The sequence below is a fragment of the Columba livia genome, chromosome 2 (assembly GCF_036013475.1).
Source record: "Columba livia isolate bColLiv1 breed racing homer chromosome 2, bColLiv1.pat.W.v2, whole genome shotgun sequence".
In the NCBI taxonomy this organism is placed as follows: Eukaryota; Metazoa; Chordata; class Aves; order Columbiformes; family Columbidae; genus Columba; species Columba livia.
Genome location: NC_088603.1, coordinates 64,054,940 through 64,078,232, shown reverse-complemented (window position 1 = coordinate 64,078,232; position 23,293 = coordinate 64,054,940). Strand labels below are relative to the sequence as shown.

At 43.2% G+C, this 23,293-nt stretch overlaps 2 protein-coding genes and 1 long non-coding RNA gene across 5 annotated transcripts; all 3 read right to left on the bottom strand.

The window, feature by feature from the left end:
- Positions 1–7,496: 7,496 nt before the first annotated feature.
- On the bottom strand, positions 7,497–16,623 carry RBFA (ribosome binding factor A). Of its 2 annotated transcripts, XM_065052292.1 has the most exons (7): positions 16,435–16,621; positions 15,854–15,896; positions 14,998–15,174; positions 12,305–12,417; positions 11,218–11,302; positions 9,830–9,903; positions 7,497–8,205 (listed from the first exon to the last, which is right to left on the bottom strand). In XM_065052292.1, the coding sequence occupies exons 1-7, from the start codon at positions 16,542–16,544 to the stop codon at positions 7,815–7,817; spliced, it is 993 nt and encodes a 330-aa protein (XP_064908364.1). In that variant the 5' UTR covers positions 16,545–16,621; the 3' UTR covers positions 7,497–7,814. The 2 variants fall into 2 exon arrangements, with proteins under 2 accessions (XP_064908364.1, XP_064908365.1); XM_065052293.1 differs by lacking the exon at positions 14,998–15,174 and having other exon boundaries at positions 16,435–16,623.
- On the bottom strand, positions 13,674–14,991 carry LOC135578519 (uncharacterized). The gene is made up of 2 exons (XR_010470235.1): positions 14,750–14,991; positions 13,674–14,092 (listed from the first exon to the last, which is right to left on the bottom strand). It is a non-coding gene; the product is annotated as an uncharacterized LOC135578519 (long non-coding RNA).
- LOC102090062 (probable 2-ketogluconate reductase) lies at positions 16,435–23,293 on the bottom strand. Of its 2 annotated transcripts, none has more exons than XM_065052291.1 (6): positions 23,114–23,293; positions 21,531–21,915; positions 20,427–20,598; positions 18,950–19,128; positions 18,340–18,436; positions 16,435–17,966 (listed from the first exon to the last, which is right to left on the bottom strand). In XM_065052291.1, exons 2-6 carry the CDS (start codon positions 21,910–21,912, stop codon positions 17,813–17,815), a joined length of 984 nt encoding a protein of 327 aa, XP_064908363.1. In that variant the 5' UTR covers positions 21,913–21,915; positions 23,114–23,293; the 3' UTR covers positions 16,435–17,812. The 2 variants fall into 2 exon arrangements, with proteins under 2 accessions (XP_064908363.1, XP_005509859.3); XM_005509802.3 differs by lacking the exon at positions 23,114–23,293 and adding an exon at positions 22,401–22,924.

Sequence of the window (23,293 nt, the reverse complement as noted above, 5' to 3'; positions counted from 1 at the left end):
CTCCTCTTCTCCAAACTAAAGAGACCCAGCTCCCTCAGCCTTTCTTCCTAAGGGAGATGCTCCACTCCCTTCATCATCTTTGTTGCCCTACGCTGGACTCTCTCCAGCAGTTCCCTGTCCTTGAACTGAGGGGCCCAGAACTGGACACAATATTCCAGGTGTGGTCTCACCAGGGCGGAGTAGAGGGGAAGGAGAACCTCTCTCGATCTACTAACCACCCCCCTTCTAATACACCCCAGGATGCCATTGGCCTTCCTGGCCACAAGGGCACAGTGCTGGCTCATGGTCATCCTGTTGTTCACCAGGACCCCCAGGTCCCTGTCCCCTACACTGCTCTCTAATATGTAATTTCCCAACCTATACTGGCACCTTTAATTTGTTAGTTGACAAGTATATGCCCCAGTAAAAATAAAACAATGATCTAACGAAGAACTGGCACCTCTTTTCTCACTTCCCAATCCTTTCATACATTTTCAGAATCATACCTATAAAATTTCATGTTATGTTTACTAAATCTAACTCCAGTCACAGGTAAGTCAAGCACATCCCACATTGCTTCATGGACCCATTTCTTGCAGCAGTAGCAGGTCCCACAGATGCTAGAGGGTCCTGAGCACAGTCTCAGGGAATAGGGAAGCCTCTTCCTGTGCCAGGAATCTGAAACAGAGCCTCTGTAGATTAAACAGACCTTGAATTTGTTATCCAATACTACAGCAACAACTGTGCTGACCTGTCTGACAAGAAAAAAGAAAAATAAATACTATCAAAGCCATCCACCTGTAAAGATAAGATAAGGTGGGAATGTAACCTCAAAAAAGAAAAAGGGGGAAAAAACCCCAGAGTTGTGTGAAATAAGTGTGAAACAATGCTATTTGGGTGCTATCAAACAAAACTTTGTTACAGCTGAGAATCACGCACGAGATGGCACATATTCAGATATAAAAAGCACTAGGACCTGGAAATCAGAAATGAACACAACAGAAATATACACTGTTGTTTTACAGACCAGTTCTGCTCTGCCTCTGCTCATCTTGTCTCACTTCACTAGGATCCAATTCCACTCTTAAACCTGCTGGAAATTTCAGTTCTTAAAACTGAAAGGCAAAACCTGTGGGGAAAAGCAGAAGGAAGTCTGACTGCTTGGTGCTTTCAAACTGTGATGTTCGTTTACCATGACAAGTCTCTTCAAACCTGCCAGCAAACAGCCTATCAACGTAAAGAAAAAGTAAGAATTCAATAAGAGATGTACTCAGAATAATGATTTTTAAAGATTCCTTCCCACAGATCTTAATGCAAGAGGAAAATAATTACCAGGAGTCATACGCTGAAGGGTAAATAGCAGCCTGAGTGTCTGGGACTGGCCAAGTGATAGGCATTCATTTCTGTTCTAACAAAAGTGTTCACTCCTACTGACTGCTGCTGCCATGACAGAAATAGAAATGCACAAAATGTCAAGCTCTTAAACAAAGCAGTCAAGAGGTACCAATGAGGAAGTTAAAGTTCAGGCATCCAAATCGGAGTGACACACAGAGAGCGCTTGTCTGTCTTCACGTGCTGATGAGTGCATTGAGTGAGTTTGTCCCAGCCTGCTCCCCACAGGCTTTTCTACCATTCTTTGTTACAAACTCCCCAAAATACAAATATTTAAAAAAAAAAAAAAAAAAAAGAAAGTCTAATTTCCAGTGGAATCTATGCAGAGGAGAGCTGAGTTTGGGAAAGACTGACATTTTCCCTTTTCTTGGATGCAATACATTTCAGCAGTGACAAGAAGAAAAACACATGAACTGACTTTCCATTCACCAAATATATATAATTTTGCCGCTTATCAGCTGTTGGAATAACTTTCTTTAGTAAAGGCTCTTTGAACGAGCTAAACTGCCAAATTTAAATTTCAGTTTTGCAGCAAGGCCGATGTTAGCAAGTTGCAGTAGTTCTGCAGCAGCCCCACAGCCTTACCCACCTCACTTCCCTGCCCTCTCAGAGCTGGGGGTGTCCTGCAAGCTGAGAGCTGGACCCCTTTACTACCTGGGAAAGGGGAGCTTTAGTGTACTTGTAGTGCTCAGGCAGGAGTGAAAGTACACTAAGGTGAATAATTGCACTCAGCCTGGAGAGCTTGTGCATTTTCTGCAGGACATGGTACTTTCTTGCTTCGACCCCAAAATCTTCTGTAACAAAACTGTGCCCTGGGCGGTGTTTCCTCTTTTCATTGCTTTTTGATGGTGGATGAAAAGGGCTCCCATTTGTGCTGTAAACCTTCATAACATTCTGTGGGGTTATATGGTGGTGTTACCCTCCTCTCCTCTGCACTGGTGCAGCCTCACCTGGAGCACAGTGTGCAGTTCTGGGCATCACAGGATAAAAAGGATATAAAGCTACTGGAGAGTGTCCAGAAGAGGGCTATGAAGTTGGTGAAGGGTTTGAAGGGGAAGCCATATGAAGAGCAGCTAGTAACTTGGTTTGTTCAGCTTGGAGAAGAGAAGGCCAAGGGGAGACCTCATGGTGGCTACAGCTTCCTCACAAGGGGAGCAGGAGGGGCAGGCACTGATCTTTTCTTTCTGGTGACCAATGACAGAAGCCAAGGGAATGGCAGGAAGATGTGCCAGGGTTGGACATTAGGAAAAGGTTCTTCCCCCAGAGAGTGGTGGAGCACTGGAACAGGCTCCCCAGGGAGGTGTCACTGCCCCAAGCCTGACAGTGTTCAAGAAGAGACTGGACAACACCCTCAGACACATGGTGTGAACTGTGGGGTTGTCCTGTGCAGGGACGGAGTTGGACTCAGTGATCCTTGTGGGTCCCTTCCAACTCAGGACATTCTATGATTCTATGATTCATTCTATGATTCTAAGATGTTTTGGGCCAAATACCTACTTGCTGGTAAGCTGTTGAGTTCTACTCAACAGCTGCACTGACTGCTGCCAGGAGGGAAGCAGGACTGCAAATATGAGGAAACTCAGATGCATCTCCTGTTCAGGGCTTGCCTATATGCGTGGAGGCACGCAGGTGCTTGGTGTAGCACCTTGCAGCCTGGCATAAGTGTGTTTGTGTCTCTGCTCTGAGCTCCACTAACCTCTTTCACATCCTGGGCTCTTACCAAGTTTCTTTAACTGTGTTTGAGTTGGCATGAGTGATGAACTATTGAGTTGATGAACATGAGTTGGCAGCAGTGATGAACTATTTGACTCTTATGCCTCCTAATGAGGAGATGGTATGTGAGCATATTGCTGCTTACTGTTTTGGTTTTGGATATTCATTTAAGTTATTCAATATTTCTTTAAGGAGGCACACGTTCCATAAGCTATAATAGCCATGTGGAATCTACCAAGCAAAACTAGCACTGCTAGCAACAGGCATACCAGCCTGCATGTCTGCTCTTCAAATCTTTTGTGCTGCCTAGGGAAAAGAAATATGTGAAGTAAGCATTTTGGTGGCTCTTTCATTATATATCAACTGTGAAAAGTTAGATGAAGAAACATAGTGCTTATTTGGAGAGAGTTCAGCTTCCTCCCCAGAAAAATTGGCCATTGATGCAGCTATTTGGGGTCTATTAACTGACAACCTCCATCTTCATTTTTTGGCAGTAATCGTTAAAACCCAGCTTGATGGTCACTCAAGAAAAACGACATGGTCTCCAGCCAAGCACTTGGGCAAGGCAGATTTACTGTGTGAGCAGCACTTGCTCCATGAATGAAGCTGCCTCATCTTCAACAAACTCTTCTCAATTGATTTTTGCCTGCTTAAAAACCACAGGCTAGGAAAAAAGAAGTCAGGAACTACCTTTGGTGCTCAGTTCAGCATTTATGAAGGTACAAGGTTTCTCTAGCACAGCTGATCCTTTCTTTCCATCAGCTTGTCAAATGAGAGGCACAGTTTACTTTCCATGGGATTTATGCTGGATAGGTATTTTATTGCTTTAGTTCCAGATATTTTCTAGTCCTAAGCTTGTGGTGGATGGAGATTTTTTTTTAATCTGTCCAGGTGTTTCCTGGAGTTCAGGAGTTGGTCAGGGACTGGGTTAGGTGCTTCTGGACTGTAGCATTTTTGTTTTGAATTGTCTGCTTCGTTTATTTAGCAAGTCTTGGCTTCTCACTTAGCAAGTACTTAAACATAGCCTCAGTATTAAGATGATAATTTATTTCAGTGTTATTAATTGTTCACAGTATAGGGCATAGAGCATCTCACATACAAGGGGATACTGAGAGAGCTAGGACTGTTCAGCCTCGAAAAGAGAGGACTCAAGAGGACCTTAGCAACATTTATAAATACCTGATAGGAGGTGCAGAGAAGGCAAGTGACAGAACAGGCAACAGGCAGAAACTGAAACACAGGAAATTTTGTCTGAACAAAAAAACCCACTTTTCTACTGTGGGGGTGGTTGAACACTGGGAGAGGTTTTGGAGTCTTCATCTTTGGAGATACTTGGAGCCTGACTGGACACAGCCCTGGGCAACCTGCTGTAGGTGACCTTGCTTTGAGCAGAAGGGTTGGACTAGACAGTCCACAGAGGTCCCTTCCCACCTCAACTGTTCTGGTTTTATGATTGTCATGCAGCTTGTCATCAGGTCAACAGGAGAAGAACACAAGGTCCGTTGTACCACATGTTTTGTTTTTTTGTCAGGAGCCACCCTGTGTGCCTAGGAGGCTCTTTTTGATCTGATTGCAGCCAAAGATTTAGTAAGCTGCCTGGAGTCCAGCAGTAGCGGCTCCTCCTTCCTCACTGATTGAAGCCTCTCCTCAGAATCAGGTGTGATTTTCAATTACAAGTTAGCAATGTCAATAAAGTCAGTAAGGTCTTGTGAACCACAGCTGTGGACTGCTGCCAAAGCCCTGAAACAAAGTTTTCCTTTGAAGAAATAAATAGTAGAAATGGAGTAGCCTCCTTCTACCAAGACACACACCAGTGGAGTTACTAACAGACTACTCGGTCTAGCACTGGAGCAAGTATATAGCACCCTTGAAACGCTCATGTCAAAGAGAGTAAAAGCTGACTTCTGCCTTCAGTGTGAGCCAGGAGCATATATGCATTGCTTTATTTGGAAAGCCACTAACACCCAACCAATAACAAAAAGTTTATAAACCTTGCAACTGCAGACGGTTCAAAGAAAGGCTACAAATATTGTTTGAACCTGCAGATTAAACTAACCATCACTTGAAATGATGCCAGGTTGTCCCAGGTAACTTGCTTAAAACAATGGTAGGCCATAGAACCCAACTGCAGAACCTGTCTCCTTTTCATGACACCACAGATCTCAAAACACCTGCTGTAGCACTGCCATTTTACTATGCCTGTTCCCATGGCTTTGTTTTCTTACCTGTTTGGTTTCCTTACCTATTCCTTGGAGCCAGAGAGAGAGTAGCTAACTGAAATTAACTACAAGTGTTCTCCATTAGTATTTGTTTTCCAGTAAGTTTGAGCAAAGCCCACCAGGTAAGATGGACTACCTGAAGAACATACTACAAAAAACCTCAGATGTAATTACCACAATAGACAAACATTTCTACACTTTTATTTTTACTATTTGAAGTACGGTGCTTTGTTAGTCAGGTGTTTATAAGAATCACTGGTCTTTCACCATAGTAAAGTACAAATGAGTACAGTGCAGCAATGTGCTATCAGCAGTGATTGAATGCAAGAAAAACATGCATGCAACTCATTGTTTTTAGTTAATGAAGATTTTCTTCTGGTTTGATAGGGCACATTCTATAGGGTTTCAAAATCTAAACCAAAACCTTTTTGTCTTCACTGATCCTCTTGCAGAGTTAGATATAGGACAAAATACATCTGCAGGCTGCAAGTTCCTTCCCCGTATGTAGTTATATGATGCATAAAAAACAAATCAAAGGATTCTGCAAGTGATTATTGTTTGTATAGCTCACATACAGTGTAATATAAATTTATTGTCTTTTATAGCTATCCAAGTCAAACAAAGCCTGGCTCCTTTGCTGTTAGCTGTGGCAAGAAGTTGACTGCCCTCACTTAACAAGGGAGTAGAAGTATTAGGGCTGACAATGAGAGTGGTTTTGGTTGTTTTTAGATGAAATCTAATCTATGAACTGCAAACCTAGTTTGTAAATATGCAAACTAAACCAGAAGCAGAGGTAATCAATTTTGTTCTCTTAATTCTTTCAAAAACCCAATATGTAGGTTGTTTGGGTGTGGGTTTTTTGGGGGTTGTTTGTTTGTTTGGGTTTTTGTTGTTGTTGTTGTTTGTTTTCCTCTTTTTAACCTTTAGTTAGCAGAAACTAAAGATAGAGACATTCATATTCTCTGGATTCATTCAGCAATTACCAATCAACATATTCCTGTTGTTCATTCCATAATGTAAGAGCTTTGTTGCCAAGTTGCAACAAATCCATGGCTAGCTTTGACAGTGATACTGCACATGAACAGTTTCTGATGCAATAAATAGCTTCACTAATGGGAAACAAACTAAAGCATGTATTTCAAAGTGTGTCCATCCCATGGAATTTAGGAAGAACTCCTGGAAAGCCCAAACAACGCACACTGGGATTTGTGGGATTATTCACCTACTTCAAGTTAGGCAAGTACTAATGTGAGCTGCAGCTTGTATGCTAGCAGAAGTGATGCATATATTTATAACATCCTGACTCTTATTCAATACAAGCTCTGAACAGCTTACAGGAATATCCTATAGACATTCGTAGCCTGTATCCTCTCCATATGCTTACAGGCAATCAATCTTCAGAACCTGTATCAAGAGGATTATTAAATAACCTACAATGAATTTCAGTGTGCTTTGCCAACATGAACTCTTCCCTTCAACCTAAAAATCCTTCAGACTATTTTTTATAATCTTGAGATTATACTCACTGTTTTTTAAACCTTTTTGAAAAACTAGAGCAACATACTATTGTGCAACTTCTCCTGCATTATCTTTCTTTACTTGCAGATTAATTAATGGAATTAAATGTACCATATTTCTGGCAGAATTCCTTTTTACTACTTTGTTAGTAATAACTAAATTTTGAAGCTTCAGCCCTTCTGACTTTATATACTCATGCTACTATTTTTACTTGCTTTGAGCCAGAAAGCTTTATTCTTACTTTTTATATGATTCCTCACCCATTTCCACATCTCAAAACAGTTACTGAGGCATTTTTCCCTGCTGCTTTTTCTCCATCTTTGAGTTAATAAATTTTTTCCATCACAGTCAATGCTTGGCCAAATTTTACCCAACAAATGAGCAGTTCTCCATTCTTTACTGGTTGCAGTTCCTCTTGCACAACTGTAAAGTTCTGAATTCTGAAATAAATACATTTACTTTCTTTCAGGGTTGTAACTTTATTTGCCATAATTTCAATGAGTCTCACCTTCTTGTGGAAAGATTTCCCCCATTAACTAGGTCCTCTAGAGAGTACCCTGTCCTGGTCTTTGTGTGTTGAAGGCTGCTCTTTGAATGCCACTGTCATTATTATTAGAATAACAGACACCATCACTTCATGATTATTTTATCCAGATCACTCAAAAAAAAAAAATCTACACAGAAAACACAATTTTATTGGAAATAACAGAACTGCAAGAAGTTTTAACTCAGTGGTGCACTATGTATGTTTTGCCATTACAAAACTGCACTCTGGTTGAAAGTCCTACATCTGCAGCAACTTAAAAGCTGCTTAACAGAATGTCACAAGTAGCGTTTTTGTTCTTCTTACACACCTCGTGCTAGCAAACCTCTGCCCACATGGCAAACCTATTAGTTTGAAAGAGGAAGTGGTAAACAGGCTGTACAAAACTAAACTGTCTTTTTTTTTTGGCTATTGGCAGCCTCCACTTTCAAGGGAGTGGCTTTTTCACGTCATTTCAGTTTATCAGTAGACTCATTTAGAGTTATGACACCATCTGCCTCCCATTTGTCTACCTCTTCCTGTAACTCATCCTCCAGCTCATAGTTTGACACTGATTCAGTGTTATCATCCCAGTAATCAGCTTCATGTCTGTCCAGTAAGTATTTCTGTGGTGTAATGTCATCATCAGGAGGATTCTTTGTTTTCTTCTTTTTCATTTTCTTTTGAATCTTAGAAAGCTGCTGCTCATGCTCTTCTGTCCAGGCAATGCTTTGTGTATCTCTTGAGACTTTCAGTCTTTTGTAGTCCATTATCTGCTTATTCAGCAGCTCATGATCAATGCCAAAGAGATTAGACCGCATGGGTGAATCTGAAGATTGAGTTGCTGAAGAGAAAAGTTCACTGTGGAAAGGAAAACAAACGTTGTGAGATTTTTTTTCCTTGTGTATATTTTAAGGAGAAATGCTAATTTTGACAGCTTGAGTAACACGGAAATAAACTGAAGTTTTCAGTTTGACTTTATTAGCGCACTGTGTTCAGCATTGTACTCCCTATTGTTAAAAAGGAAGAGATACCACCATTCTTTGTGTCCAAGGACAGCCTGTGTCAACAGATTCAATGGGAGGAAGCCAATAAAGCAACTACATTCCAGATGAAACTGCCTGTTTCTGGGAAAAGGTGTGTGCAGGTAACAGAGTGAGCACTACACCTGGGAGCCCCAAGGACATCAGACTTCTCCCAGCTCTGCCAAGAAGCAAGAAGCAGCAGCCTGTGCCCAGAACACATCAGACAGGCATATGAATGACAGCATATTGCACCTTAAGCTGGACTTAAGTATTTCCACAAGACACAAACAGAGGAAGATGTTAGGTGCTCTGTGGGGAAAGTCTGTCACAACAGTGATTTACCCCAGGAAACTACTTCTGATTTGCACCTAATTAAGAGTCTTGTGAGACATTAAAGCACAAAAGGCATTTCCAGCAACAGACTGCAGCACACAAGTGCAAGGCTGTTGGCTTTGAGAGCACCCACTCCACAGAATCATTATTGCAATAGATTGTTCAGCCCTATCCCTCAAAAGCCAAAAATCCCTCACAGAAAAATGCTAAATTAACTTATGGAGATTAATCAGTAAACTTGTGCTCATTTATAACAATCCAAACTTATATCACAAAAAAGCGACCAAGTAAAGAACACTGGTAAATGTAAAGTTTTTATCCTCTTGAGGAAACTAGCAGCAAGAAACATCTATTACTACTGCAAAGCATTTTCTTTTTTAACTATCACAAACACATTGAGTTGTGAATTCTCAGAAATTCTAAAACGTTTCCCTCTTAAAAGTCTGCAAGTAACAAGTCTCATGACTATGTCACTCAGAGTATAGACATCAAACAGCTGATTTCTAAGACTGTGGTCTGGTATCACCTTATGGGTTAGTTGCCTCTGGAAGTGTATACACCATGCTGTTACAAGCAACAATTCAGTCATTCTCCACAGCTTAACAGAGGTCCAAATATACTTTCCCTGTCCATATTTGCAAACCTGTCTGCAGCAAGGTACCTGTGCACAAGAACCAATAACAAAATAGCCTACGAAAATGTGTCTGCGCTAAAACATGAAAGTAAACCAGAGCATATATAAGAAGAAATATTTTCCCTTAATTTTAATAAATGGGTGTAACATTGGTAAAGAAAGCATAGGCCATAAAATAAAATGCTGTCCTCTACATTTAAGTTCTGGGATGGCAACATATTAGTTTTTTTTCCTAGGCTATTCTGTAGCCTCTTCTGTTAACAAAAGGGCCCAACTAATCTCTTTAAAAGCCGAGATGCCTTTTCGGTAATGTCTTCCAAAATGTCTATCTCTTCTACTTTCTGTTTCCTCATAAAACCATTTGCTGAACTCTGAGATAACAACAATGTACATATCTAATTAAAATATACTTTCTGTCATGTCAAATAGTACTCAATTTAAGTTGGCCAACAGAGACGAAAACACTTGTACAATTCTGATTCAAAAAACCCACCTGGAATCATTCCGAGATAATGTTTCTACTTCTTCTGGAGGTCCAAAATCAGCAATTGACAGTAATTCCTCAATCTGTAAACACATGGACACAATACATATTAAAGGCACTGTATTAAATTTACTTTGTCCACACCTACACAAGAAACAGACAAATATCAAACAGGAAATATTTTATTTTCTACATATTTGGAATATTTAGCAAAACCATTTCAAATCAGCCTTTTCCTCCACTTACATGGAACTGCTTTTACTTCTTGCCTGGGAAGTTTGTGTCAAATAGCATATGTGATCCAGGGATTATTACAAATTTTTTTTGCCTAATGCACATTCTGAACAGTTGGCTAAGTATTGTGTGACATACATAATTTTTGTCTTACTTGGCTTTTCTTAAGTCTTGCAAATACTTTTTCATAACATCCTTACACTGGGATTTTTTTCATTTCTTCCCCTTTTGCGAGTTTGTATTTCTACTGCATGTTAATATTGAGTTCCCAACTCCCTTTTAGCATGGCACCTAACTAGTAAATGCTACAAATCTAGTATATCCAGTGCTTATAGACTATACCTAATTGTGAAAGTTTTATCTTATTTGAAATTTTTACTCCTACTTTTCTTTACATTACTTCCCTTCAAATTCAACGTATTATTCTAGGAGCTGAATTGGATAGTACTTCTCCATCTTCCAATACTTAAAAATCAGGTTCAGCTATGTTATTTCAAGCTCTGTTATTCGAATCTGTGTATTACATAAATCTGATGATCTGTAATGTATGAAAATATGATCCAGCTAAGTGCTTCCCAGCGCTATTCACTGACAGAAGCTATTTATGGAGGGTTTTTACTTGTCTTGTGTGATTAACTTTCTTGGTGCCTATGAACTGATCTTGAAGATAACCCAGGGGTTTTCTTCTTCAAAAAGAGCACGTGGTCATTTAATAAAGTTTGAGAAACAGTGATTAATAGAACATGTTCCACAATAACAGACCTGAAAGGTAGGACCTGCAGGAATAAGTATCTGTAGCTCCATCTAGGTATGTTAATAAAGGAGTAATATTAATGACAAGGTGCTTCCATAATCACTTGTTACTTCTTGTGTAGGATTTCTTGTGTTGATTTGGAGCAGTGTAATAACTAATATTAAGAAATTTCAGAAGTGTTTAGTTTATTTCTATTCTTGTGCTTTTTGTTGATGCTAGTGCAGGTGAAAAACATTTGGACTGTGGATCAGCATATTGCACTTCTAGAGAGTCTGAAATTCTTGTCAGCCCTTCCAGCTCTGCTAATACACACCACATGAGCCCGTAAGTCATTAACAGTAATTGACTGTAATAGTAACACATCAAGAATAAGGCACTTCAGGACACTTGAGTCAAAGATTACAATTACCTCTTTTATGGCTGCAGCTTGTTTGTCTTTTACAAATACTATTGGGGGTACATTTCCTAGAATCTGCTGGCTCGTCAGGAGATACCTGGCAAAAACACAGCATTCGTCAGTATGAGTAACAGTACAGCACCTCCAGGACAGATAAAATATGTTAAAGTAGCTCCAGCAGTACTGCAAATCTAAGGATATGGTTTGCAAAACTTAGCCTGATGGGTAACCACTCAGGTTAGTGCTGAGCAATATGTCACTGCGGAATCCCAACTCTGAATGTGCAACAATACAAAAACTACTAGCTGCAGATCCCACTGAGTATTAATGATATTAGATTTGTCTCCTATATACACAGGGTGGCTCAGGTCTTTCCCCACTTCCTTTGGCTTCCCTATCCCCATCATAGGAGTGAGAGCAGTGGGGGATGGAGCCCTTGCAGCAGGACAAGTCCTACATGCTATCTGCAGGAGGGACTGGCAGACTCCCCTCGTCTTCTTCCCAGCCAACAACATTCCTTCTCAAAAAGTGGAAAGTGTTGGGAATAGAAGAGTGCATTGTGCTGCAGAAGGAATTACACAGTGTTAGGGAAACGAGGAAAGGAAATGGCTCTACAAGTATGCTTCAATGCCAGCTTCCCCATGGAGAGAAGTCCTGATCCTTCAACACACTGGCTGGACAGCAGAGGGTAAGCCAAGGAAAGAGGGAGAGACAAAATCTCTATGATATCCTGAAAACTCACTGGATCCGCTACCAAAAATGCTTAAAAGCATCACAACACAACGTAGCATCCCGCCATTTATTTTTTGGTATCAGAAATACTTGTTGTAATTGTCAGTCCTCTTGTGCAACATCATATTCTGGCTTACTGCCATGCACAGCATATCCAGCCCACCATCACTAGTACAATGAACACACAGCTGGTCTGACACGGGCATCCTTCCCTGTGAGGTTCATCACAGAAGATGCTCTGACTCCAAATATCTAAAAACCTAAAGCATCCTAACAGGTCAGATACAGACTATCAGAAATACTTAAGATACAGTACTAGTACATGGCTATGAACTTATGAAGTGGTCTGTTTATCGCATTGCAGTACCGTATACGTGGAGCACTCTTCTGCAGTACGCTTTCAACATAACTTTCTTCCTCCATAGTAGCAGCAGGATTCCAGTATATACGACACGCTGAAAAGTTTGATGCCAAGGACACCTGCAAGAAGACAGAAGTTTATTTAAAATGAGATATATACACACCATATACAACAAAGTCTCTAATTCATGAATAAGCATACAATGACCCAAACTGGATATGTAAATTCTTAGGAGAATCTCTTCGTCCATCTCTGCTCTTCAGAACCAAAACTCAACCTCTATAAAGGCACCATGTAATTTAACACCAAATAAGATTTACATTCCGTAACTGAAACGACTTTTTTTGATTTAAGCAAGTCAGTGCCTGATCTCCCCTTCAGCTGTAATTAAATGGAGAAGTCTTTCAGCATCTGTACATTACTGACAGTGCTACATTTCATCAATGTGCTGGTGCTACCATCAAGAAAAGTCCAGAATAACAATTTACAGCATGCTGTTTGGAAAGTGTAAGTTTCCGCTAAAGAAGGACCTGTGACACTGCCTGGTTTGCTGTCACCCAGAGTTTGGTTTTAATATTGACAGAAAAAAAAACGCCCTCCATGCCACTGTAAGAGTCCCTCCAGGTCTAAAGCCTGCTGGGCACCTCCTGTGCCTGAACCTCTGGCTCACTAACAGATAATATCCATAGCTGTAATGTATGCAATTGAAAACGCACAGTGTACAGGCAATGAAACACACATGAGACAGACTGACTATCTTCCTGAAGAATAAACTTCTGAAATACAAATTGGATTCTGAAAGACTTCACTAACTGTTATGCATCACATCTAGCAGCACCTTAAAGAACAGTTTCTCACTAGGGGGGTACACTCTGCAAACTTCTAATAACCTCTCTGGCTCAACTGAAGGAAAGAGCTGAGGAAGAGGGAGAAGAAAGCATAAACTACTCATTGGAAGGCACAGTTCAGAGGTCATCTAGTCCAGAAACCAACAGGTGTCTATAGACATTAGCAGGAAAAGACAACTCCATCAGAGTATTCCCAGGAGTGAAAACTGCATCACGAGTCTGCTGTTGATAGTGCTACTCTTTCATAGGCCAGAATGCACTGTCCCCAAAAACCAAAGCAGATACTGATTTCTTCCACTAGTAAACAACTCCTTTCTCACAAAACCTGTCACTCATTAAAAAAAAGCACCATTCACTAACCAGCTGTTTCTAATGCAGGATCAACCCTCCCTATCTCCCATGCAGAGTCTAATGTAAGCACCTAACCAACCCTATCTGATGCAAGCCATTTCTTCATCACCACTTGAGTGATGTAATTGAGTGGATAAAAGTTTGATGTATCAAGCCTGAAGCATGATTTTTATCTGTTGTTATTATTATTATTATTATTATTATTATTATTATTATTATTATTATTATTATTATTATTATTATTATTATGTAATTTTAACTTTTTATATCCCCCCCCCAAAAAAAGCCTGATGGATTGCAGAAAGCCTACTAGATTTCTTTTGATAATGGAAGAAACTATATCAGACCAGAATCAGCTCATGAGTAAATCAGAACTGAGTCTCTGCCACATCCCAGAGCAGCACAAACACCAAGCACCAGACAGTTATAATAAAATCTGCACTGTATTTGAAAGAAGGCTGTTTCTCTCCTTCTTCCATTTATAAGTTATTTCATTTACAGAAACATCTCCTGAAAGTGCTGTGGCTTGCCTACAACAGCCAGTATTTCTATGTGCAGACATGCCATCCGAGTTAGACAAGAAATCCTCAGAGCCCTAGAGAGAGAAAAAAAAATACTGTATAAAGGATATTGCACATATGGAGCCAAAAGATTCATCTTGCTCATGTCATTTTAATCACTTGCCTGAAAACAGAATTAATTCAGCTGGCAAAAACACATTTCAATCATAAATGACAAACTCCTTGTCACAGGTGCAGCTATGAGGTGCATTTTTTTCCATATTTCTAACTAAAAAAGCTAAGTCCATCAAGCTGTTTTCATTTAATCTTAACAACAGCAATTGTAGAAGGAAAAACTGCAGACAACAAAGAATGTAGAGACTGACTTAGTTCCTGAATCAGAGCTTTAACATCCCTTTCAAACCCATGAATTATGACCACACTAGCTACAATTAAGTACAAATTCCAATTCTTTCTGGAAACTTGCTTGCCAACTCCGTTTTCTAAGGCTTGCCCTTTTTTTTTGAACTAAGCTTATGTCCCACTTAGGTCCTCTGCCTGTGTAATGATGATAGTGAGGGACACAAAGACGTATCAATTCTCACACAGCTGCACAAAGAAAAGACTCTTGGAAAGACAGGTTTACATTGGTAAAACGAGGGTCCTCCTTCTGAAAGGACAAGGCAAATAGTGACAAATAGTGGCAAACAGTTTGAGTGACAGAAAAAAAAAAGCCATACCAGGATAATTACCATTTAGTTGGCCTAAGCTGCATTTGTATTATAGTGTCAAAGGTTTACTGAGCCACGTACAACAGTGGCAAAGTTTTCCTAGCACACCAGGTGAATCCAGCGCCTCATCTTGCTATGTCGTGCCACATCAGCTGCAAGGCAGCAAAACTCCTCTTGTGCACAACACCAGGGGAGCTCCTTTGGGGCACCACGCTGACCTCAGGGCACAGTCAGGGGGGCTCAATACAAGCTGTAGCTCTGGCACTTGCCTTGCAAATTTCCAGCTTGAGATCATAAAGTTCTTGATTAACTTCACAGGTACTCATCATCTCTGCCACAGCTTTATGGATAAGACCGTTCAAGACTCTGCAGCGTATGTTATCTTCCTTCCTAGTTTTTGTCTGGTCATCTTTCAGTACAGAGGCCATCTTGTTTGGTTTATATATCTAAAAAAAACCCCAAAGCCACAAACAAAACCCAAACAAAGACAAACAAAAAAAACCCCACAAAACACAAAAGGAAAAAAACCCATTAATCCGTAGTTACAAACTTGTATTAGGTAATTATGTACAGTTTTGTGCACTCCACTAAGTATGCTCTTAGAATACCATTACTGGAGCTATGAAGGCTTTGTATAGGTCTTATGTATCAAGTGTTTCAATAAAGAATATTTCTGCTCACAAAATCTTTCACCTTCATGTATTACAGTGAAGGTTTCTTAGTTCATTATTTTGTAGCAAGTTTTCTAAAATACAGCATGTATTAACTAGACAGCAATGCTTGTTTGGAGAAAAAAAAAATTTGTTTTCTATGAAAGTAAAACTAAGCTGGTATACAGAAACTTTAATCTGGATCAGTTCTCTACTATGGGCTCAAGAGCATGCAAGAGAGGTGCTGGTGTGGATGAAAGAGGAGCATAGAAGAGGAAAAGGCTGCGGGGAGCAGAACAGCTTCTGACAGCAACCCTGGTATGTCATAGTGAAAGTGGAGCCCTAGTGTTCATTCACAAAATTCTGCTACTTCTGCACCAGAAAAAGCTTTCCCCCAAGTTAGACACAATTGCAGAAGCACAAGCTTGTTTCTCCTGGCACAGCTAAACGCAACACCTCAGAAGCTTGCACTCACCATCTTAGATCCCAGGCTAGGGCTGTCATACCAAAACTTCTTTCTTTTGGAAAAAAGAAAGGGAAATCAGCTTTGTATTTCTGCAGCTTAGAGCAACAATGTGTTTGTTCCCCGTGCAATTACAACGCCACCCCCCTGAAGGCACAAGGACAACACCCAGGTTTTCATGCCCGCGAGTGGGTTTCCCCAGAGGGGTCAGAGGATAGGAGGCGGTGGGGGAGCAGCGCTCCCACCCACGGCCGAAGCTGCGCGGGGAGTGGGGAAAGAACGACCCCAATGTTTCTTCAGAGACGGGTGTCACTTGGCGCAGCAACTGAAGCGCCGGTACCGGAGCCCCACGGGCCCTGGAGGCGCCGCTCGCAGGGCGACCCGGGGCGGCAGTGCGGCTCTCGCCGGGCCCACGGGGGCGCCCCCAGCCCCGCACTCCTCGTACAGCTTCGCCGGCGCCTCGTCCCGGCCCGGGGTGCGGTTCCGTCGGCGGGGAGCACGCTTGCCAGGCCGCAGGCAGCCCCGCACCGCCGGAGGGAGGACGGGCCCGCCGCCCGCCAGCAGCCCGGCCCGACCGAAACCCCCGCACCTACTTGTTTTTGCGGAGCATTTTCTTCAGCAGGTGCCTGGTACCGCCCAGGGCGGCGGAGCTGCGCAGCGCCCGGCACCACGGCAGCACCGCCGCCGCCCGGGCGCCCCACATGCTGCCGCCGCGGCCCGGCCCGGCCCGGCCCGGCGCTGTGAACCTCTCCACGGCGGCCGCCCGGCGGTGCCGGCTCCCCCTCGCGGCGCGGCGGCCCGAGGCTGCAGCGCCCCGGCGGTCACGGCGATGCTGGTGGGCGGCCCTGCCGGCCCGGGCGGGAAGCGGGGCAGAGCTGCCCGGGCACAGGCGCAAGGGCGGGCCCGCGGGGCTGGGGGACAGCTCGTAAACAGGCGCGGCCTCGTCCCGCGCAGGCAAACCCGGGCACAGGCTCTGTTAGTTGGTGAGTTATTTGGACGTGAAAATAAACACAGTTGATGCCTTCCCATGAAAAGGCCGCCCCAGCAAAGGCCTTGCAAGCTGTTCCCCAAGGACAAGCGCTGCTGCCGCGGCGGCAGAAGCAGCCGGGCGGACACGCTGACTGTGCTCTGCCCGGCCATGAGGTTCGGCGGCGGCACTAGAGCACGACGCAAATGTCCTTCAGTTTGGTGGTGTGCCGACAGGCCATTTTAAGAGCATGCAGGAAAAATAAAGTACACCAACACAAGACTATGGACTATGGACCAGTTCTGGGCCCCTCAGTTCAAGGACAGGGAACTGCTGGAGAAGAGAGTCCAGCACAGGCTAACAAAGACGATGAAGGGAGTGGAGCATCTCCCTTATGAGGAAAGGCTGAGGGAGCTGGGTCTCTTTAGCTTGGAGGAGACTGAGGGGTGACCTCATTAATGTTTATAAATTTGTAAAGGGTGAGTGTCATGGGGATGGAGCCAGGCTCTTCTTGGTGACAACCAATGATAGGAGAAGGGGCAATGGATACAAACTGGAACACAGGAGGTTTCTCTTAAATATGAGAAGAAACAACTTCTTAGTGAGGGTAGCAGAACACTGGAACAGGCTGCCCAGGGAGGCTGTGGAGTGTCTTTCTCTGGAGATATTCAACACCCACCTGGAAGTCTTCCTGTGTAACCTCATCTAGGTGTTTCTGCTCTGGTGGGGGGACTAGACTAGATGATCTTTTGAGGTCCTTTCCAATCCCTAACATTCTGTGATTCTGTGTGATTGTGTGACTCATGAGTGACTCATTGAAGTTCATGACAAAACACTGCAGTTTTCCACACAGAATCACTTTTAGTTGTTTAAATAATTTAAATCGATGCATTACACATGTTATCTGTATAACACACATGGGATCATGACACAAGAGTGGTCAAATTACCGTTTCCTCACATTGGGATAAACACTAAAGGCATCCACATTAAATGCAGGTGGCTTTACAGTAGCACTTCATTAGGGATAGGAAGACCTCTAAGACCAGCTTCTATGCTTTCCGTCATGTTCTCCATCATAAGGCGACGTGTCTTTTTGGTGGCACTTGCCATGTGAGGAGTTATTATAACATTCTTCATATTTAACAAAGGGTGATCCCTGGGAAAGGAAAAGAAATACTGAGCTTGTCACCACTGAGCTTTAATCTGTTACTATGTCAGCTGAAAGGAGCCATGAAAGTATTTAAAATAATAATTAAAAACTAATTGCATGACCTAAGCATACTCAGAGGAGTTCAAAATGCTGCCTGGCTTGTGCGGTTTTTAATGCAACACTCCTCCAAATGAGTCAGTGTAAATTTTGTTTGGCTAGGAGGGAAGGATTTGGGACATGGTTTCAGAAGGACTAGCAGACATACACCATGTACTCCTAGTAACAAAAATGATGTAACTTCCCACATGCTCACAAACTTGCACTTAGTCTAAACCATGCACATACACTTATTTGTATTTAACTTAAATACATGTTCTACCTTGGCAAAGGTTCAGGATGTGTCACATCCAGCGCAGCTGCCTTAATAACTTTGTTTTGAAGGACTTCCACCAAAGCATCCTGATCCACAACCAGACCTAGGGTACAGTAAGGACACTATTATTTTCATATTCTGTATTGTGCTCTCACCATCATTTTGGGCACGGTGGTCAGACAAACAGCAGGGCTAGCAATGTTCACAAAGCAGAAGCAGCAGCAGAGAGAGGGTGGTGAAGTGGGAGGAGGAAACTTGGGTACCTGCATTAGAGCTGGATAGTCAGGACTTTTAAAAGGAAATACGTAGTGCCAGACTTCAGGGTGGGCTGTGCTGCCCTGATGTATGTTAGCAACAACACTACACTAAATAAATAAAAAGCTTAAGTAGGAGATTATACATGGGATTCTAACACTCAAGCTCACTAACCTTTTAGAGACCTACTTGCTCATAATTATGGAAATGCTTGAATGTTTTGCTGATACATGACCACAGACATCTACATAATCTAGTAATCAGAGAATTTACTAAAAATTTCAGAGTGATAGACCCTGTATTAGGGTTGAGTTTTCCCAGGACTTTTTATGCCAGCAATTTTATTTGTTCTGCACCCTACCTCTGCTGATATTAATGAGAGTAGCTGTGGGTTTCATCAGCTCCAGCTCCCTCTTCCCAATCAGTTTGTGCGTCTGTGGAGTCAGGCTTACAGAAAGCAACACAAAATCTGACTGCTGGAGCAAATCATCTATCTTCTTACAGTAAATAGCTCCAACAGCACTTTCTTCTTCCTTGTTTCTGAGGGGAAAAATGCAAAATTAAACTCCAGTAGTAAGTCACTAGAAAAAGTTCAAATCACCATTAGAGAAAAGGTTTCTTAGTTGTTTTCTTCACTCCATAGTGCAAAGCAGTTAGCCAAATATCTGACTGAAACTCAGTAAAGAAAATGTTGAGCTGTATCCCACAATGCCAAGTGCACTATACACAAATGTGCAATACCATACCTGTGGGGATGGAAAGCAAGAAGTGAGCATCGTGTATATACACTGAATAAATAATACAATAAATGCATTTGTGTCACAGCCTCTGGTTTTAATGGGGATTCTTTTCTGATCCAAAAGCAAGACTGATGTTTGACATGAATTCCCTTCCCTGTGAAAAGTAACTCATCTGAAAATTACTGAGGAAACCCACAAGACACGGCTGGAGTCAAATGTTCAATCATTTTTGCCACCAGCAGGCTGCTCACTCTGTGCATCAGCACTGGTTCACAGAAACCACACGCTGCAGGACCTCTGGTGCATTCCATCCATGCAAGGACAAGGCTGGGTTATGTACTGCCCAGCTCCCATCAGATTCCCACAAAAGAAAAGGATGGAATAGGCGTGATGGGAGCCATGGCATATGTGAAGGGCACATACATCTAATTTAGAAAAGAGCAAACAGTCTCACAAGTCCGGCTCTGCATTGTCAGCTGGGTCTGACACACCTAAGTCACAGGAGTTATGTCCTCCCTGGCTATTTATCCTGTCATCAGTCTATGGCAATGTCACCAACATGACAGGAATGCCCAGGGAGCCCTGACTCACAGGGAGACCAGTGAGATGTATTCCTGCCATTTTTTCCTTCGTTTCTGTATAAACTGGGAAACGAATGACCATCTTGAAGCAAGTCTATGTACTTTTCCACTTGAAGAGCCAATAATAAGGCAGTGACTTACTGTCATTGCCCTGAGGGCACCACCAGCCCTGGCTGTCCTGGCCAGCCCCCCAGGGCTTCCCCACATCCCAAAGAACCATAGCAGCTCCCCTCAGGGCCACTAGCCCCTGCCCCAGCAATGCCGGGCTCCAGCTCCCTCCAGCCCTGGCCTGGCCTCCGCCCTGCCCTATCACCATGAACTCACCTGATGATTTGGACTTTTGGGTGAGCCTGGCCACAATCTGTGACCCTAACTGCTTGTTGGCACAATATTTAGTAACAATAGTGCAGAGAGCACATTGTCCTATTCTAACATGGAGAGAACAGGAGATCAGTCTGACAGTGAAAGGTACAAATAATGTTTAAAAGCAGTTACAAAATAGACTTTCCAGCTTTACCTCTGATTCCTGTTGTGGTACAAAATCTTCATTTCAAAGGCTTTGGCTCTCTCAGCCACTTTGTAGCCAATGGTGCCCATTCCCACAATCCCCAAGGTTGCTCCAGAAACCTCAGCCCCCAGGCAGTCAGCAGGGGAATACTCTGTGTTGGGTGAGACTGCCATCTGATAGCCTTGCAGGAGGGAAAAAGAAGGAAAAATGTCATGTAAAGGATGTCCTGGTGTCTGGTTACTTTTTTCCCACTTTTTATCATAAGGCAGAAGCAGAGGAGCAGTAACATGATGTTATTTTGTTTCTGGACAAGAAGTGAATAGTGCTGCACTCTCAACATGACTTCTGACGTTGATCTCTTGCTTAGGATAGAAACATATCCAGCCCCTCTTCAGCAGACAAGGTAAGACCAAAGCAGCAGCCTCCCTTCAATGTATATCACACGCCTGCCCATTGTCTCTCTCTGCCTGCAGTACAGATTGTTGTATCATTGAAATGCACCTCAGTACACAGCTTCTTACTCATGGTGGTTCCTCAGCAGGGCCAACAAAACTGACAGTGCCATGGATGTCACTTACATTGCAAATACCAAATAGTGCAACTGATGAATCTGTTGCGGTATCATCAAGACTTTCAGCAAGGCCAAAATATGATTCGCAGCTATCTTGAGGATACACCAAAGTTGACACAGAAAAGAAACACAGGCCGTGGTGGACATACTTCTGGACAGCTTGTTCATAATGGACTTAGATATGTGTCAGCTTGGCAAAGAAAGGCTTCAAACCTCCTTGAAAATATCTCCTTTTATTCCCCTTTTACCAAAACCTGAAAAGCAAGACTGCAGTGAACAAGTAGAATGAGGGGGAAGAGGCCTGAATTTAGGGCTGCCTGAAGAAGGAACACAACTATCTTACTGATACACCTGTTTGGAAATGGTTTGTACTCTGTGCAAGTTACTGTCAACATGACAGATTTGTCTTAACTTTTACTCATCCCTATATTTTCCTGTATTCTTACTTTTAAGTTTACCTTTGCAGCAGCACACACTTTCTAACTGCATGTTTTGAAGAGTCACCTTTTCTATGAAAGGACTAAGAGCATTTCAGCTATTACCTTCCACAAGCCTCCTGGAAGATGCCAGCATCAAAGCCATCCCAAAGTCTGCAGTGTCAGTGGAAACAGCAAATGGAGTGTTGGACACTTTCACACCATAGCTGGAGAGGAGTTTCAGGTCCAAGTGATCTATCCCCACTCCAGAGCTTGCAACTACCTTCAAGTTAGGCAAGCTCTGTAGCAGCCCTTCATTAATAACTGGTTTGTGATACCACATATAAACAGCTTTGATATTTTCACTGAGAAATTTCTTGTTTTCAAGATACTCTTTCATGGTGATGAGTTGAAAATGTTTCTTCAGAAATTCAAGATGGTCTTCATATACTCCATGCTTCCCTCCTATACTGTCAATGAGCACATAAGGCAGTTCTTGACCCTCCATGCCCTACAAAAGCAATGAGAAACCAAAAGGACATATCCTTAAGTGACACATAATACCTTTTTAAAAAAAAAAAAAACAGGAATTGATTGGATCCATTACACACTATTTTCCCACTTGATGACAGAGTTGGCTGAAGATATTCACTCCCACATGCAGAACTCTTTTTGTGTCCTTCCTGTGTAATTAAGAAGGATGTTCAAGTTTCATATAGTCTTGTTAGTAGGACAAGAAAATATTGTTTCTGGCATAACAGCTAGGCTAACACTTAAACAAGGAGTCACATGATGTTACTGCCATTCAGTATTCAATATTTCTTGATTTAAGAATGTGACCATGTGAGTATTGTCTTTTAGTCCCCAAGTTCTGCCTTTGCTACTTAGGCAGCCACATTAAGTAATGAGCATGAATGAGATTATCTCAGGAAAGGTATTGTTTAATATAACAGGGCTATAATTAGTCAACTATGGACTTCAGAGTTACCAACTTACTTTCTGCACATAACTTAACCCCTTTTTTTCCTTGGTGTTCTTCAGCATCCTGACAACTCTTCACTCTGCCAACTCGGTAATGAATCAAGTCTGTTATTTCAGGTTAAAGACAAGAGACCCACATGCTCCTCACACCCACTCAGGAAACACAGCCAGAGGTACAGAAAAGACAAATGCATATTGGGCCTGACACCAGCTGGCAGTACTTTTATCCTGGCTGAACACAGACAGGATCCCCAGCTCCAGGGCTGCTGGAATAAAGCACCACTGCTTGGCAGGACCCGCGCTCCCCTCTCCTCCCCTCCCCCAAATCTCCAGCCGCTCGAGCGCGGTGTCAGCGCTGCTTTGCCAGGCTTAAGGCCCGGTTGAGCCCTTTCTGAAGGCGTTTGTCGTTCCCGGCGAGCCTGCAGGTGGGACTGGAGAGAGGAAGGAGCTGGACAGGCGTCCGCAGAGCGCGGCGCGGCCCGGCCGTGAAGGACGGCAGGAAGCGGGCGAGATGCTCTCTCGATCCAGCTCTCGACCAGGGCGGGCCGTTGGGCGGGGCGCGGAGACCCCCAGGAGATCTTCGTGCCCCGCACACCCGCTCCTACCGACGGTACTGCCGACCGCTCTTTTGAGCCAGGGCTGCGGCGGGGGAACAGCGGCCATCGTCCGGCAGCGGCGCTCCCGGTGCCCCGGGCCAGGGGTTTCGCGGCGCCGCACGCAGCACTCACCCGCTCTGGTCCTGCTCGCTGCCACCGCGCCCCAGCCGGGCCGTGGGAGAGTGAGGGTTTAGGTGAGGGTTTAGGCGGGGGTTTAGGCGAGGGCGGAGCGCGGCCGCCCCACGCTGGCACCGCGCCGGCCACCCAAGGGGAGGCTGCCCGGTCCTCCGCCCCCCGCCGCCCAGCTGCCTG

What these genes read in the sequence shown, in the direction of transcription:
- LOC102090062 (XM_005509802.3), bottom strand. Translation starts at nt 22,448, where the DNA reads ATGCTGAAGAACACCAAGGAAAAAAAGGGGTTAAGTTATGTGCAGAAA. An exon ending in GGTTAAGTTATGTGCAGAAA is followed by an intron (nt 21,916 to 22,400) that starts GTAAGTTGGTAA and finishes TTGCTTTTGTAG; the next exon opens with GGCATGGAGGGTCAAGAACT. An exon ending in CATCCTGAACCTTTGCCAAG is followed by an intron (nt 17,967 to 18,339) that starts GTAGAACATGTA and finishes TTCCTTTCCCAG; the next exon opens with GGATCACCCTTTGTTAAATA.
- RBFA (XM_065052292.1), bottom strand. Translation starts at nt 16,544, where the DNA reads ATGTGGGGCGCCCGGGCGGCGGCGGTGCTGCCGTGGTGCCGGGCGCTG. An exon ending in AAGAGTGCTCCACGTATACG is followed by an intron (nt 11,303 to 12,304) that starts GTACTGCAATGC and finishes TGTTTTTGCCAG; the next exon opens with GTATCTCCTGACGAGCCAGC. An exon ending in TTATCTCGGAATGATTCCAG is followed by an intron (nt 8,206 to 9,829) that starts GTGGGTTTTTTG and finishes TCCTTTCCACAG; the next exon opens with TGAACTTTTCTCTTCAGCAA.